The sequence below is a fragment of the Argopecten irradians genome, chromosome 3 (assembly GCF_041381155.1).
Source record: "Argopecten irradians isolate NY chromosome 3, Ai_NY, whole genome shotgun sequence".
Lineage (NCBI taxonomy): Eukaryota > Metazoa > Mollusca > Bivalvia > Pectinida > Pectinidae > Argopecten > Argopecten irradians.
In genome coordinates this window covers 40,595,674-40,614,260 of record NC_091136.1, presented here as the reverse complement: position 1 = coordinate 40,614,260, position 18,587 = coordinate 40,595,674, and the positions used below count along the sequence as shown (strand labels likewise).

The following is an 18,587-nucleotide window of genomic DNA, read 5'->3' as shown; positions in this document are numbered from 1 at the left end:
GATCTGTATGAATACACATTCACCCCTCACCTAACAATGTAAGTGTGTTTTACTAACAACATCCATGGCAACAACCACTAACACAGAATAAACGCATTGATATATGTTGTTAAGGTTAAATTGTACAAGTACATATTTGATCTTAATTTTAATTCAACTACATTAACCCATAAACACTCACAGTAGTACATGTATATCGGTATACATTGTGTATATTGTTTGTAACAGGAAATAAACACTTCTGGGTCTTAAAAGCTCATTAAAGGTTTGTGTGAATATTCATGCATATCAAGGTCATCATTTCTATCATATAGTTGTTTAAAGTGAATAGTCGGGCAAAGAAAACCAGTCTAAATGCGTTCATTGGCCTTCCAAAAGTTCTCGCATAATAATACGACGGTCAAGTTCTGCTTAGTTTCCCAATTCTGACCATTAAAGTAAAGAAAAGTTGAAAGCATTGAAAGCGAGGCTGCGTGGAAATGTAACTACGGACATAGTGAGCCGGGAGGACGTTTTAGAATTCCCAAACTTTAAATCAATTTCTTCGTACGCAGACAGATTTTGACGAGAGATTTTATTTTTCCATTTCATAAGAAATTATACTGGATACATTCACACCATTTTTACCGACTTTAGCCATCCTTGCCCGACTGTTCACTTTAATTGTTTCGTTATTCTTTTAAAAATTTCAGTTTAATTAATCAAATGTTTCTAGATGATGACTACTTCAAATCCAGACGGCTCATCAATTTATTCATCGATTATTCAGATTCTTTCTAGCTTATCATCATACTTCATTTACAATAAATGTGTGCATACATTTTTATTCAATATCCAAAGAAAATTATATTACATGTACATGTTTATAACACAATTACTACAATGCTATACAATTATCCAAATAAAGTATATTTCAGTTGAAAAAAATGCATTTAAAACTACAGTAATATTATATTAATGTTCAGTTGTCAGCTTACAAAGTCAAATATCTATAGCCATACTTGACCTTTTAATTCTGTTAAATGTTTTCTTTGCTTCATTTTCATATAATGTACCTCAAACTCATTATCAATTTTTCATTAATTCTAAATATAATCAAAATCAAGAAATATTGTCATTTGTGTGTACATAATTTTGATCAATTACATCACTTTCTGTAATTATTATTTTACAATTATTTATTGTTTTTTTTTTTATATTGTGTATGAATATATATACATACACTTATTGTGCACTTGATATTACATTCTGTCAACAGCATAAAGATATCAAATAACCTACAGTATATATGTACTATAAAAAATCTCTATACATTTAATGCACTAAGGCTAACAGAATATGTCTAACTCTTGTGATAACATGTACACCGATTTTCATGCTTATTTAAGTGATGTCATTTGGCATTGAAGTGAAATATTTGAACATTAACATTCTAAAGCTTTATTTACCTGCCATATCAATTAGTTCATTACATTATCATTAACTATTAATTACTATTAAAGGTAATTGAGTTTATATCCGTTATTCTTATTTTAACTTGCTTCTGATAATATTCATGTCATTGACAATAAGTGGTCTTGCATGTGCTCGGCTACGGACACTTAAAACAAATGTAAACAAACATCGAACTTGACCTAGTTTTTAACAAGAAATGTTTATACTGGAGCGCTAAGTTCTACAGACGCAAACAAAATATAGGAATGCACATTAAATATGGCAGACGGTATACCTGAACACTTCCTTTTGATCCTCCAAATTCAGGCTCTTTGCCTTCTTTTCGCTAATCCAGTACCCGACACGTTTCATGGTGGTTGGAGACTTCACCGATACACAGACATTGGTCCACCTTTCCAGCTCTTACAGGTATAAACTGGCCCACACCCGGAACTCAATGTGACTAGTAACTCCATCGAACTGACGCTTGAACTCGATTCTCATGCTAAGCTACAACCCAATTAAACGTAGCGAAGACTCCGACAGTTCAATGCGTCAGGACTAAACTACCTCTATTCAATTATTTCAGGACAATTTATCCGGACATGGTGTTTTGACCATAATGCCAGAAACAAGTTGAGAAATCAATAAAATAGGGTCCGAAGTTTCGTCAATACTCGATGCTTTTGACGTAATGGTCTAGCAATATGCTTAAATTTATATGTGTCATAACTGAGTAAAAACTTTGACATGCTATTTTATCATCAGTAATCATAAATCATTGAAAAGGACAAACATGTACTGTACATGATGCCTTATATTCATACATGTGTGTAATTAGTTACAACAAAGAATTTATGCACTGTAAATGTCTAGTTTTTATGTCTTATTCATGTCATGATGGAAACATACCCACAGAAATCACTTTACATTAATAATAACACTATTTGAATGAGAAATGATATTGTAGACCACAACTTGGATTCATGGTCTGGCCACGGGCATTTGCAGACTAAAAAGATAATTTGACAGCATGCATGCACAGGGATCTGAGAATTAGTTAAAGATTACATCATCATAGACCCATCAGAGTGCCCTAAGACATTTTTTAGACGTTTTAGAGGTCTAGATGAAAAAAACGATAAAAATCATACTCTACATGGTACTACACCCGTATATACGAGAAGGGTGGAAACTCACAGACTCAACATTTCTAACCTGCCTACCTTTAGTGGCTATAAAAACACATTTCTTGCACATCGTTATAAAAACGGTAACTACCGTTTGAAAGAGCGATAATTTTCCTTTCAAAATCATCCTACACATCTATACAAAGTGCCATCATTAAGACGATATATAAGCCCCATTATGACAAACATATTTAAAATCATCTAATTAAAATTCATACTGTCTTTGTGGCCGATATAATATGCATGAGCGAGGCTTCTGCTTCAATCTCATTGGCCGACTATAAAAAAAGTCTCTCTTCTCGGGACGTTGTACATCTATATATGGATTTCGCCGTTACCATTCAAACATATACAACTGTGGACTTTTTATAGCCGGCCAATGAGATTGTATTTTCGGAGCGAAACCTAGCGGAGAGTAGAAAAACTACGACAGGCAATCCAGTCTATTTCTGTCATTGCGAACGATTCTAAGTTGTGCTCCGAAGTGCTCTGAATGATGCTCGAGGGAGAAATTTCTGGTTTTAAATGCTACGAAATCTCATTAAGTATCTGATATAGCAACGAAATTTCAATTATATAAGTTATCCTATATATTAATTTAGATATCTTGTATATGATATAAGATACCTCACATAGAAAATTAAATAAGATATCTTATAAACTATATGATATATCTAATATACATATATAAGATATCTTATTTAATTTCTTTGTGAGATATCTTATATAATATATGAGATATCTTATATAATATTTGAGATATTTTATATACTATATGAGATATCTTATGAGATATCTTATATATATAAGATATCTTATATAATTCGATAAAATACGGGATAGACCTTGCTCCTTCAGTAAATGTTAAATTGGCTTGCCATACTTAAATACTTTTCCAACGAAACGGTCTCGGGAGATGAACATAAACGTCTATTCATAAAGTTAACGGTAATGGAGTTTCTACAGAGTACGGGTCATGACACCTCCAAAGGAGATTGTGGATGAACACAGTTATGGGTAGTGTTTAGCGCCACAAGCGTAGATTTTGTGATTTTGGCTTGGTTTTTGAGGTACCCATTAGAGCCGAGACGACATTTCGACCGGACAGGGAAATGTCTACCTAGCATATTTTTCGTAAATTTCCCGATTCATCAAGCCATAACTTCGTCAATACTTGGCCAATTTTGTTCATCAAGCACTCAATGGAAAGATAAATTATTTCTCTTTAAGGTAAGTTATCCGTCAATGTTGCATAGAACCCATTTATTAAAGTAATCACGGTTTGAAAAAAAATAGGTCCGTTTTTCTCGACCGCTGAGTTCATACCCTTGATACTATAATATATATACATATATACTGTTAGTTTAAAAAAAAGTCGTGCCAGGTCCCTGTGGGTCTGGCCAAGGATTTATAAGTGAGAAGGATTCGTGACTGTCTCTTTACACTACTAAACACCACACGAGACGCCTATGAACCGGGAATAAAAACCGTTTTTCTCAACAAATACTTGTCTTATCAAGTCAAACGAAACACCAATGTAAAGTTTATTAAATTTTACAACGTTAATACTTGCTTTAAGGACGGAAAATTTAGAAAATATGTCTTAAAATTTCGTTAAAAAGTACGACAGCTCATGAAATGACGGCCCCGCTTCAGTCGTATCCCTGTTGGTCTGGCTCATTATTAACCTTTCAAAAATAGAACACACAACTAATGTCTGCTGTCGTCAAACTGAACTGAATATCTAATTGTTTATTTTCATTAGATTTAGAGGTATTATTAAAAACGTTCGCTGGATTTGAAAAATCCGGAATAGTACATTAGCCGTATCCGTTTTCGTTCCGGTGTTTAGCTTTGCCAAAATACTCGCCACATGACATGGAGACGTCGGCCTCGTAAGAAAATTTGCCGTGATAATATTGACTGGATTCCCTAGGTGTTGTAAATAATTTACGACGCCATAGGTAAAGTATTGGATACGCTGTGATATGTAATTTAGAAAACTTGGCATGGCATGCTAAGAGTCACTGTGTGTGCGAGTGCAAGCATGCATGACAGCAGTTCCTTGTTAGTGTTACAGTAAGCCTGTTAGCTGTTTACATTTGACTAACTTAAATTTTGGATAACTGATTGTCATTGTCATAGTCATGTACTGTACCACAAGGACATGTAGATGCTTGAGAACATGGTTATATTTGATTAATTCGTTATAAGTTGTGTTGTGGCGATAGATAAGATTTAAGACACTGACAGACTATGCAGTAATATGTATACTTTTTATTCAGTAACAATATACATGTACATGTATAACTTTATAAACTTATTTACTATAATTCACTAGGCATAATTAATTAAACCAAAATAGAATCTACTGTATATTAAATAAAAAATAAAATGCTAACAATTTTGTTAATATGTGTGTCGTCCATCTACATCTTCTACTGTTGTACATGCTGAATTTAAGCTGAATTCTAAAACACTGTCGATGCTGAATACAGGTAATCATGTCAAGTAACTGAACCATTATCTGATTTGTTTAAAAAAAATGTTAAAAAAAGTTTCCTAGGAGTAATGAAATAAATAAAATTCAATATCAATATATTCACAAATTTATGTAATGAAATAAATAAAATTCAATATCAATATATTCACAAATCTATCTAAATATTAAAAAAAAAAAGAAAAAAGGGAAAACGTTCATGCAAAAGAGAGAAAATATGTCTTGTTTGCCACCAGTTATATTGTAAGATTATGGTAGATTATGACATTACGGGGCCCGGGGTAATGTTGCCCGCCATTTCTCGATCTATCTCCGGCAAAATAACGAATAATTTTAACATGTCTTCATGAATGCTTGGCATTTTGAATAGATAATAAAGATATTTAAATGATTTTCAGTGGTTATTGATTCTGGAAACATTGAAATAACAAACAAAATCAACATAGTGGTCTACCTTAATGTATTTTGTCGTCTGGTCAAAAGCGCTTAGGTGAACCCTACCAGTGTTCTTTTATGTCAAGTTATTAAGATTGAATTATCTCCCTTCCAATGTTCGTTTTTGAACCCTATTGTCTGACATCATAGGAAGCAGACGATATGCGAATCGGTACTATTTTTCTTAGAATAAAGCCGATATCATGCTCCCCCCCTGACTAATGTCATTCATGTGAGGTGAAATTTGCCATTTTTAAATCTAAATATTCAAATTTTCTTCTAAAACCTGAAAATGTTGTCAATAATTTTGGTATGTTATCTTTCTACACACAAACAAATATAAAAATCGCATTTTGTATATCACACCATCCAAAATCACTATAATGGGTAAATCACCCAAATAGGTCACCAGCCAGTATATATTCTGACAACACTAATACTAGTTACAGGATAAAAAGTTATATTTTAAAGATGCTCCACCGCTGACAAATGGTATTTTTTCATTATCAAAAACAGGAGCAGGAGAGACAATTTAGTATTTTTCATCAGTTACAAAAGTCACTTAATACTTTACACCATTATCCACCATTGAAAAGTTTGAGCTTCTAATTTTACTTCAAGTTAAAAATATGAAAAATAATTAATTGCATCCCGAAAAAATTCCATGGCACTATATATTCTATATGAAATGAAGAACTGATTGCGCATGCATCAAAGGCGAAACAATTTTTTTTTTAAATTTTTTTTTTTTTGTGTGTTAATTAGGCATATATATACACGATTAAACACCAATTATTGTTAAAATGATGAATATCATTTATGCTCTGTCGGCAGTGGAGCATCTTTAATCATAAAAGAAAATAGGTTGGTAATATATCATATTTCAGGAAACTGTTCAGCGGAAAATTTATACATGCTTGATAAATTATTCTAATCTTGCAAAGATTTTGCCTCTGTTACCGTAATTTGAACAAGATATCCCAAACTATTGCATTCACCCCTTTCTGTTGCCTTTCTAGCCCCTTATGTAGACTTAACCATTTGTAGCCTATAGTGTAGCCATGTAATTACCATTTGTAACCTCTAAAAACTATGGTACCTTACATGTATTACATGTTGCAGCAACCTAGGGAGGGTATAATTAAGTTTGTTCAATGATTGGCCTTGACCTGGCTTCTGTAAATATTCAAAGGTGTCAAAGTATTGAAAAGACCTGATGTTTGGTTTAATTAAGTGTGCGAACTATATAGGATTATAAAGGGCTACCAGGATGTTTGTTCAAATGAAGAGTTTTCAAGGTCTACAAGTAGCTCAAAATTTAACATTTTTTTACTATTTCTTTTTATAGGTCTTTAGACCTATACCACTTTATGAATATTGTTATTGTAAAATGTGTATGTAATCTATAAATAAAAAATATCAAAGAAACACAATTTAACAAAGCATGACAATTTATTGACTCGTGCCCTATTCGGGCCTCGAACTCACGATCTACGGCACCCAATCGCCTAGCCAAACATATCTGCGCCTTCTACCAATGCGTCACATCCATATCCCGATAGGGCACAAGTCAATAAATTGTTATGATTTGTTAAATTGTGTTTCTTTGATATTTAATGTATAAATAGTTACAAACATATCATATTTTTTATACAAGTACTGGAGCTGTTTTCACTTGTTACAGATAATAGGCAAGTGATATGTGCTTCTATTTTGCCCTTAATATTATTAAAAAGCTGCATTGACAAGCAAATGAAGAAGTTAGTTTGTAAACTGTCTCTAAGACAAAATAAAAATCTCTTTTCATATTTTACAGATCCATAGACATTGCCTAATGGGTTGATGTTAACCTCTGTGCTGGTGTGTTGAGAATCCACTGATGATGAAGTTTAGACAGAGAATCGCATGGTTGATGGTGGTTTTCTTCCTTGGAGGCTCGTTTTCTGTTCTTTATTACATGTTTGAAATAAGTGAGCACTACAACAATTTTGCCTTGGAACATACCATTAATTTCCACAAATCTATCGAAATCAACCATAATGAAGTTAAAAAAGTCAAATCAAAAGATATTGAGAGAGGGGAGATAACAAATACTGGACCAGCATGGCACCACATCATAGATATTCCAGTAGCTGTGTGGTTTGTGTTATTTTTGCTGCCTTATTTACAGATATTCTTTATGATTTTGGCCTGTACAAAGCCTGAACCTAAAATGAGCTTGGCTTTTCAGTGGCCTTGTCGGATTTATTTAAAATACCAGCACTTTGTCCGAGGTTCTGTGGAAAAACCGTACAGTATGGGTTCTACTCTGCAAACAAATGGACATGCTGTCTTCAACACATGACCCAGGTCAATCCTTGATGGTGGCATCATTTTCACTGTGATATCAATTCTTCATATTATGTCCATAGAAATCTCTTATCAATTTACATTTGTATATCAAGTGCTACTTCACAATTTGTAAGTCATGCTAATTTTTCAAAAAACAAATGGAAAGCTAATAAAAAGTTAAGAAAAAAGCAATGTAAATTGTGCAACTGATATTTTTAAACATGTACCAGTATATATGACTAAGTTTGATGTTAATTTGTAGTGTAACCATCACCGTACCACTTTTATTGTATGATACTAGAATAAAACTTTTCAGTCACTTATTTTGTAGCTCTTCTGCTTCTGGAAGCTCTATATCTTCCATCTAAGAGCTTGAAAATCTTCTGGGAAGATTTCTCTGAAAAGAGAGCACATATTGAATTTGCCTCAGAATTTATGAGATATAGCTGTTGAAATAAGAAATGATGATTTTTGTTTCTTTGCCAATTTTACCTCTATATAGTTGAAGCCAAACTTTGAAAAATATGTTATAGTTAATATGATCTCACCTGTGACGTCATGTATATGAATGTAGGTACCAATGCATTAGATGAATGTACCAATTTAATGCATTAAATGCTCTTTGAATTAACATAGAGTTATCTACCCTTTATACTTGTTTTAAATATTACGTCATTACAAGACATGTACTGTGGTGAAAACGTTCCTTTGTTTCATTGAAAGTCATGATATAACCATGACTCTGATAGCACTCAATAATCAGGAGTACAAATCTGTTTTAAGGAAAAGACTAGATTTACAAAATGTTTAAAACTGGTACCGTGTACATTCTAAATATTGACTTAAAATGTTAAAATGAAATAATTTGAATTTTGCCATATTGCTATGACTTCACATAACATATACAGCAACATATGATTATAACTAGGTAATATCAAGATAGAAATAAAATAACTTTGTTATGAATATTTATTTCTTGATACACATTACAAACAACTTCATATATGAACCTTGATGAGGAATGAAAATAGTGTGTGTATGACCATGAATTCACAGTATAGCTTCTTTGTTATAACCATGTTTTACAGTAGTCACAGGTTACTTGATTTTCTAATTTTGGGGACCACAACAAAATATCCTGAAGAAATCACAAAAAATCAGTCATGGGAAAATTACCAGAATAACTGTAGTAAAAGAGATGGAAGATAAGGTGATTTTTGTTTCTACTCTTAAATGTTTACTTTAAGTGAGACACCTCACTAGAATTCCGTAAGAATGGCATCATTAAACCTCATGACTTGCGCAGCTGTCAAACAAAATCAAAAGATGATATATATGTAAATATGTAAGTGTGTATGAAAGAATTAAATAAACGTAAACTGTCAGCTGAAAGATTTGATAGATCAGATACTGTGCATATACATATCTGAATAACCTCGAGCTCATAATAACGATATATTTTTGCTGAGAATTAGAGAGTTTAAACTCAAAAGATAAATTAAACCAATTTAAGTTAGTCCTTAAGTATCAACAACTTGATATCACAGTGATTATATAATCAGCAGACTAACAATATATTGCTAAATGTATGATGTTTTGATACATGAATTAGATAGTCCAGGGGTGGATATAACGTCAATGATAGTAATTACCACTGGAGTATCAAGGATGGATGAACTTTTCATGATCCATATTTCGCTGAAAAATTTTCTTGATTCTTTTTGTAATTCAAGATGTATATAAATTGTTAATATATTTATTAATGATACTATTGATTCATTATATCTTAATACCATAACATCATCTTCATTGTTTCATGCTGGAAATCCAATATGGTACGTTACTACTGTTGATTGTGGGAAAATATTTGTTTGAAAAATTCAAATGTACATGGTGTGTTTGTAAATGATATTTGTTAATTGGATAGTTACATGTATAAACATATATTTAAAGAATGGATTGAAATAAAAATGACACCTAGATAAGCTCACACAAGAAATGAAATTAACATTGTGAGAGCTATTGACACGCCCCTCTTTGGTATACTATTTATATGCAATGGTGTTGGTTTAAGTAAATAATGTTTTCAATGGATTATTAAGAATTCCTTAATTATCTTGATTTCAGAATTACAAATTCATATGTATAATTTTAGCTCTTTTAAAAGTGATATAAATTATTTTTTAATAGAAAGGGTGTTTTTAATACACCAGGCATATATGCTCGCTAATATTTTTTGTGGAATAATATATGGTGGAATACTCATAGTCATGGTTGATCTCGCTTAGCATACCTACTCAAGATAACTTGTAATGTAATCTAGATGATGAATGAGTGAACAAATTGAGATAAGCCATTATTTGAAAATTTAAATTTATTATCATACCTAAAATATTTATTCAATGCATTCAACATGGTTGTGTAAATTGTGAGTCAAGTTTTGACAGTTTTAATTTTTGTTTGATAAATAGAAAAGAATGTATGTTTTTGATATCATGAATGTATGACTATTGATTGTTCAGGGAAGAGTATCTTCTTGGAAATGCTTATCTTGGAGATTTTCTGCAATAATTAACTTGTCAATACCAGATTAATGAATGATCATTAAGAATACATAAAAATGAAGATTTGCGAATGAAATTAAGTGTAATATTAAATATTACATTTTAGAATTCACTGAATATTAAAGGATTATATGCTTAATGTCAAAATTTCTATGTTAAAAACATCTGGATTAGATTATGGTTAAGAGATGTAAAATAGATGTAAAATGGAACATAAATGAAATAAGTACATATGAGTTTGATGTGATGATTTTATGTGCTCTATTTAATATGTTTATATTAGCTGTGTTGGTGAATATTCTAATATTTACTGAGATTTTTAAGTTCAAACAATGACACAGAGTTACACGATGAGATTTTATTTATTCTATTGTTCATAAAAACACCCCATTGTCCACTTTAACATCTTTTATTTTGAGAAAAGTTGATTTGCCTTTGTTTGGAGGTATCAATGGCAATGTCAGTGTTTGCTCACAACAGCAGATATCTGTTGTAAGAAAAACAGAAATTATATCAAATAGACTGTGGTACCTGGTTGTTGATACTCAAAATGTTGATTGATTGAATGTTATGTGCTGTATTGATTGATGTTTTAAATTGAATGTCTGTTATGGGTGTGTATTTGTCACGTGTTGATGATGCAAAAAGATAAGTACCAGATATGCCTGCAACTATATAAAGCTGTCATGACTGAGTTTATGGAAAAAGTCTTTATAAAAGGGAAACAACTCTTTGTCTCTTTATGTTATTGTCTTTATAATATGTAAATGAAAAATGTTTTAACTAATTATGGATAATGGATGTGGATTATGGATAGAAATATTTGTTTGTGTTCTAAAGGAGAAGCATGTATACAATGTGTCTCGGTCAAAATTAAAAAGTGTTTATTAGCATTTATTAACAATTATTTACACATATTTAAAGGCCCATTACCTTTCCGGAGCAAAATATAAAGGTTTCTTAAAAACATTAATAACATCAGAAAATATATACCGATGACCTAAAATAAGGATACGACACCAAACATATGCAAAATTTCCTGCGAAATATATGAAAACAGTGGAGAGTCAATTCGCTGTTTTGCCGTCTGGCGCAGTGATAGTCAACTACCGCGCAGTATTTAGGACGAAGGCGGGAAACCTCCTACGACCCGCGTTATGAAAATAAACATTTTATTTATTTTAATCAAATCGTTCAGAAGCTGATGATAAATGTAGTATCAACGGTAAGTTATTAATTTTTAAGTCTCTACAAAAATATCGATCTTGTTTTACATTCCCATTTTAAAAATTAAAAGCCGTTTCAGAAAGGTAGTGGGCCTTTAAAGCATATGCTTCAGTTCACAAGTCGGCTCCATCTTTTGGAGTCTGTGTGTAAGGAAACCTCTACACTTTGATTTAATTTCTTTAAGCAAACATTATTTCCAACAAAATTGAGTGCCATTGATATCAATGCTGTTAGAATGAAAGGAAATTAATTATTTGTATGTTTCTTTTTTCCAAGTCAGCTTGAAAGCCACATTCATAGCGGTTATGCTTAAACCTTCTAACACAGATGTAAAATACACAGCTACTACAGTTCGATCACTATGACATTGATGAAGATCAAAGGTTTAAAAAATATTTTGTTAAATTTTATTAGATATATTTTATCATTAAATTTACATTCCTGCTATATATTGGCTATGTTTTACATGTTTTGCATTTGTTACTATGCTCAGTTTATATTCACTAAAACATCCATTATAAACTATACATGAAGGTACAGTAATTATAATATTCTGGTATGTGATATGAAAATATTGTTACCGATACGTAAAAAGGTTATAAAACATCATCATTAATTATACCATAATTATGTAGTAACGTTAGTGCAGTGTGATATATTTGAATTGTTATATTCAAATTCTAAGGTCGTTACAAGCCTGTTAATTTACTACAGTTTTGAATGATAAAATCTAAGGATTGTTAAGGCATGTCCTTTCCCTAAAATGGTAATTTTCTCTTATCAAAAACAATATCAGACGATTTAGTATTTTTCTTCAGTTGCAAAAATTACTTACTTTACACCATTACCACCATTGAAAAATTTGAGCTTCTAATTTTACTTTAAGATAAAAATATTAAAAATAATTAATTGCATCCCCAAAAAAATCTGTGGCACTATTTCCTATATGGAATGCAGTACTGATTGAGCATGCACCAAAAGGGACATAAATTATTTTAAATTAATTTTTGTGTTAATTAGACATATATGTACACGATTAAATACCAATTATTGCTCAAATGATGGGTATCATTTATGCTCTGTCGGCGGTGGAGCATTTTTAACAAAAAGTGTAAACTGTTTTTCCTGTCAGAGTTATTTCCCATTCTACGCATTTTATCTAGCTATACTCTATAAGGTGACTTGTATGATGGGTGATTTGAGGAATGGATAATTTCTCAATACAATGTATATGTATACCAGGTACGTACTTATGATTTATTCAACGAATTCCATGTATGTTGAAATGTCCTATGGAAGATTGTGTTGCATTGTCCTTTTGTCAATTTTTACTAAAAAAAACCCGACTTTTCACTTATGATTATTGCTAAAAGCCATTTGTTGGTGAAGTAAAATGCCTGCCTCATATATGTATATATATATGTCAATTTTACATTCTTTGCAAATGAAAAATGCATCTTAAATCATGATAACAAATTTTAAAGGAGTCTTACTAACTTACAGATTATCTTGTGTGAATGGATAAATAAAGGTGTTACTATAAATATACTATTAGATTATGTTTTCAGCAGTCATGATTTGAATGTTCTACTGGTACACATAGTGTATAAGATGTCAAAGTTGGGAATAAATTGAAGACTTAAAATTGAAAATGTTATTGATTTATTTATTTGTGTAATGATATACATGTACGACAAGTAATTTGTCATCTTTTATTTAGTTTGTTTAGAATGATGAAGAGCGCAATCAATTTTTAGCACAAAAATGATCAGGATAGCATAACTATAAATTCACAAAATCACTATAATGACTTTAAAAGCTATTTTTACTGAAATACAATTGGTACAATAAACGGTATTTCATGATAATAATAAGATAATTATATAGATATTATAATGATAAGATAATTATATAGATAATGGTAAGATAATTATATAGATAATGATATATAATGTATATCTCCAAGTTATTATTTTCATCAATTTTCATTAAAAATTAAAGGATTAAAGAGCTTTTGCGATGTTTTTTTTATGAAAATGACATAATGTACCAAATATATGAAGCATACTCCAAATATAGACTTTGCTCTGAAGGAATGCTATGCTTTCCCCATTACATGATGATATAAGACAACAAAATATGGGATCTTGGTTTTTTCCTCAATTCTTCCAAACTGACCCTCTCCCAACATTTCCCTTGACACAACCCCACTTACTTAGTACGGGGCTCGAGTTGACCATTCGTCCCAAAGTGGAAGCTAGGTTGTGGAAGATTGAGTTTATTGGTAGTTTCTGATCCTGCGTAGATGTCATAACAGGGGGCCAACTCCATGAAAATGGATGTTGTCATACATTTTTTTGTATTTGGTGGATGGACTGATGAGTATATATGACTGTCATGTGATTTATTTTCAAAAAATACGAGATTTGAAATATTATTAAAAAATCGGGATATTTACTATAGTAAAAATCCCGATTTTTTAAATAATTTTTCAAATCTCGTATTTTCTGGAAAAAAAATTCATATGACAGTCATATATACTCACCAGTCCATCCGCCAAATACAAAAAATGTATGCCAACATCCATTTTCATGAAGTTGGCCCCATGTGGATTTCAAATGGAGTGGGAGGATTGCATCTTAAAATGACCGGGGTAATAGGGCGGTACATAATTAATTTACAAATGTTTACTACCATAAAAGGGTCAGTTAATTTGTTGGGTAATTAGATAAACGTTGTATTTCCAGTCAAGGTCATTCAAGGACGACTTCCCGCGTATGCTATGTGTTCCATACGAGCTTGTTTATCTGTTTAGGAAACTGCAATATGTTCTTGTCGTGTCTCTATGCAATAGTGGAACAGATGCCCTTTTTATACTGCTACCTCAATGACCACCAGAGACACGTAACAAGCACATATACATTATACTGACAACCAGTCGTCCCACTCCCTTTATGCTGAACGCAAAGCTGGAGAAGAAACTACCAGTTTTATAGACTACGGCTTGTCTCGGCCAGGGGACTTGGTCTAAGCTAAAAGTGACACGGTGTCAAGGGAGATATTAGGAAGAAGTGATAAGATCCCAAAAGTCGCCTTTTAGGATTATACAATGGCGGTAAAGGCATATTAACAGTTCATAAATAACGGAGAAAAACAAAAGATAAGGCGGTGTTGTTTTTAAAACACTTTTAATGTTAAATATATCAGTAGCAAGAAAAAGTAGGATTTATCAACTGTGACATCGGATGTAACTTTCATACCTTTACTGATCATGATGTTAAAAGTTACCAGATAACAACGTTGTCATAATTATTACGGTTAGTGCTAATGTTGAAGTCGATACTTAACGACCTCTATTTCTTCCACAACTACATTAATGGAAAAAAAACAAGTAGGCTTTAACTATTCTATTTTTATGATGCCTTTACGAAACTCATTGGTCATATTGTATGCTGAAGATTAATCTATTAACCTTAGAAAACGCTTCATACGTAATTTTGATATGGGCGGCCAAAAATGACTAAAGTCCAATGTTCTGAACATGACAATCTTTTCGTGGGAAGTTTTATAGTATTCCCCAATTAATGTCTTAGAAATGATCTCTATACATGTATTAGTTTAATATCGATTCATCAAATGTAGTTAGACATTCACGGATGGTAATAAATTAACACAAGATAGTTGTGTTTATATCTGTCAAGTATTTAGGATTATCAACCTTGTTCTGTTCTATGGCTTGATTATAAAATATCAGTAAAATAATCTTACCATATCTACCGTTTCCTCACAGTCATATAAACTAATCTTGTCTATTTATTATTTAATCATTTGTAATAAGTTGCATAGAATTGTGAAATAATTCAAATTGGCATTTAAAAGTTAAAAAAAAAACCCACAACAACATTAAATAGTTAACCTACCATATCAATAAACACCATTGTATAAAGCAAATTCTTTGATATCAGGAAATATAAACATGTGTTCAATAGATGTATTCCCATTTACCATAGATATTGATAATAGTTTGGTTTCTAAGCTACATTTCATCTTTAAGTACTTTTAGTGATAGTACAACGCATTTTGATGCGATGATTCATACAAGTTAATATTATGTGTTGTATTGTTCGTAAACAATTTGTGCAAGTGTAGTAAATATTTTCTCGAGAAGATTGTCTTGAAATATGATATTCTACTTAAAGGTTACACAATTCAGCAACAATGTGATGCCGTTTTACTATCAATACCATTTGATGATAACACCTATTCGAATAGACGATATCACACATTCGAATATTCATATATACACATTAATAATTCATATACACACTTGTGGTTCCAACCAGACTAAATATTACTCATACACCATGCCGTTATGGAAGACTAAATGTGAAAGACAAAATATGAAGAATATTTATGATATATGAGCACAACGTTGTTTTGGTTGCCATGATGTCCATTGCAGAATTTGTTTTCGACATTCGAATGCTTTGTTTACTATGGGTTATTGAAGCCATCTTTGTGCAATACCCTCAAGGATGACAAGAGATAAAAAAAATGAATGTAATGAATACAGTTCGTTGCCAGGAAATTTAATTTCGAGTTATAAATAAAAATTATAAAATATTCAGGATTGCATATCTTGTTTTTCTGGGACCCATTCATATAATTTAGATTGATTCATTGATCAGTGGAATCTGCAATTCGAATAGATGATATCATTCAATCTAATAGCTAGGGTATTTCACTTTAGAAATGTGTGATATCACCTACATTGTATTCGCCCCATCTTGAACACAAACTCGGTAGTTGGCCCGCTTTACATATCTACATATTAAACCATACGAGATTCGTTATGTTAATCAGATATTATATATTATACTTTATTATATGACTGGTGCTTTTGCTGTAGTTTTATTGGTTAATACGTTTCTCAGAAGTATTCATCAACTGCGATATCAACCCCGAAATCGGCGGCAAAAACCACTCGAGGTTACTGGACTCGCGAGTTCATAACCTGTGTCAAAAATAGATCGAGAAAAACTCCCTTGAGCTGTGACGTCATAATCACTTTTGACGTCGAGTCGTACCCAAATATAGCGTAACGGGAGTTTCACTCATTTAATGACGTCGGGATAATATATTGTGACTTCATTATTATAGTCGGCAACATTATATATATGGCGGAAGGCATGTTCAACGATGATCAACTGCAAACTTCAATTTATGAAAAACGTTCAAGAATGCCAGACGGGCAGCAGTTGATACAATATTCCGGGTCTACCAGTCTAAACCGTTAGCAAGAAGCATTTGGATATTTACCATATACTACATGTAACTTCTTTTGTAAACAGAAAGTTTGCAATTATCGTCCTGTTTTTTTTTTTTTTTTTTTTTTGTAGTTAAGTCGTTTTGAAGAGCCGGGGTAATATCATGTAATGGCAGTGTCATATTTTAAAACAGTTATCGACCTATTTTCAGGTGGATACGGTGAGTTATCAACCCTCGAAAATGATATAACCCTCGGCCTCCGGCCTCGGGATATATCACTTACTCGGGTTGATACTCACCGTATCCTTTGAAAATAGGTCGATAATTGTATACTATCATCTATATACAGATAAGAATATCAACACAAAGCACAGTAAGTGATTTCTACATCGGAAAACGACTGAAATGATATCGACGCTGATGGCCAATTTGAACATCGCCTACTGAATACAGCTTATTCCTAGTAATCGTGAAAGTCTGTAAATCTCGGTATACTTTTGAATGTGGGTTGGCATACCCACTTAAATTTCTTTATAAAAATATATATATATTTTCACCACAACAGCATACCATCAATCTTTATGTCTTCTAATTGTAGATTCTGAAACAATAATCCTTATAAATTCTGAAATCAACCGATTACTCATGCTAAAGTGAATCCTCATAAATTAAAATTCCCCTTTTTAATGTGTTTCCTGCTATTTTTCTAAATTATGAATGTCCTTACTGGAAGTTCATCCCAGTTTATTGAATGCTACCTAATGATTTCGTAAACAAATATTATAAGGGTTCAGAAAAACATGTACAAGTAGTCACTATCTTTTTACGTTAAATGAAACTCCGTATTATAATATACTCAATAAATAAAGGATCGATTCCAGTAGTGAATTTTGTTACTGTTCAATCATACGTATTACATTCGGGACTTATTAACGAAGTGAATATTGTTACTTATCAATCATAGGTATGACATACGGGACTTATTTACGTAGTGAATATTGTTACTGATCAATCATACGTATGACATACGGGACTTATTTACGTAGTGAATATTGTTACTGATCAATCATAGGTATCACATTCGGGACTTATTAACGAAGTGAATATTGTTACTGATCAATCATACGTATGACATTCGGGACTTATTAACGAAGTGAATATTGTTACTGATCAATCATACGTATCACATTCGGGACTTATTAACGAAGTGAATATTGTTACTTATCAATCATAGGTATGACATACGGGACTTATTTACGTAGTGAATATTGTTACTGATCAATCATACGTATGACATACGGGACTTATTTATGTAGTGAATATTTTTACTTATCAGTCATAGGTATGACATACGGGACTTATTTACGTAGTGAATATTGTTACTTATCAATCATAGGTATTACATTCGGGACTTATTTACGTAGTGAATATTGTTACTTATCAGTCATAGGTATGACATACGGGACTTATTTACGTAGTGAATATTGTTACTGATCAATCATACGTATGACATACGGAACTTATTTACGTAGTGAATATTGTTACTTATCAATCATAGGTATTACATTCGGGACTTATTAACGAAGTGAATATTTTTACTTATCAATCATAGGTATGACATACGGGACTTATTTACGT

General features: G+C 31.7%; 2 protein-coding genes across 2 annotated transcripts in view; one reads left to right on the top strand and one right to left on the bottom strand.

Moving 5' to 3' along the window:
- The window catches only part of LOC138318595 (inositol-tetrakisphosphate 1-kinase-like), a 35,328-nt gene extending 33,415 nt beyond the window's left edge, over positions 1-1,913 (bottom strand). The window contains exon 1 of the mRNA XM_069261098.1: positions 1,730-1,913. Within this exon, the coding sequence (XP_069117199.1) occupies positions 1,730-1,806 (77 nt within the window). The 5' untranslated portion in view covers positions 1,807-1,913. The remainder of the gene's footprint in view (positions 1-1,729) is intronic.
- A 2,542-nt stretch (positions 1,914-4,455) lies between these two features.
- Positions 4,456-13,333, top strand: LOC138318599 (lysosomal enzyme trafficking factor-like). The gene is made up of 2 exons (XM_069261103.1): positions 4,456-4,588; positions 7,376-13,333. The coding sequence occupies exon 2, from the start codon at positions 7,439-7,441 to the stop codon at positions 7,901-7,903; it is 465 nt and encodes a 154-aa protein (XP_069117204.1). The 5' UTR covers positions 4,456-4,588; positions 7,376-7,438; the 3' UTR covers positions 7,904-13,333.
- The last annotated feature ends 5,254 nt before the right edge of the window (positions 13,334-18,587 follow it).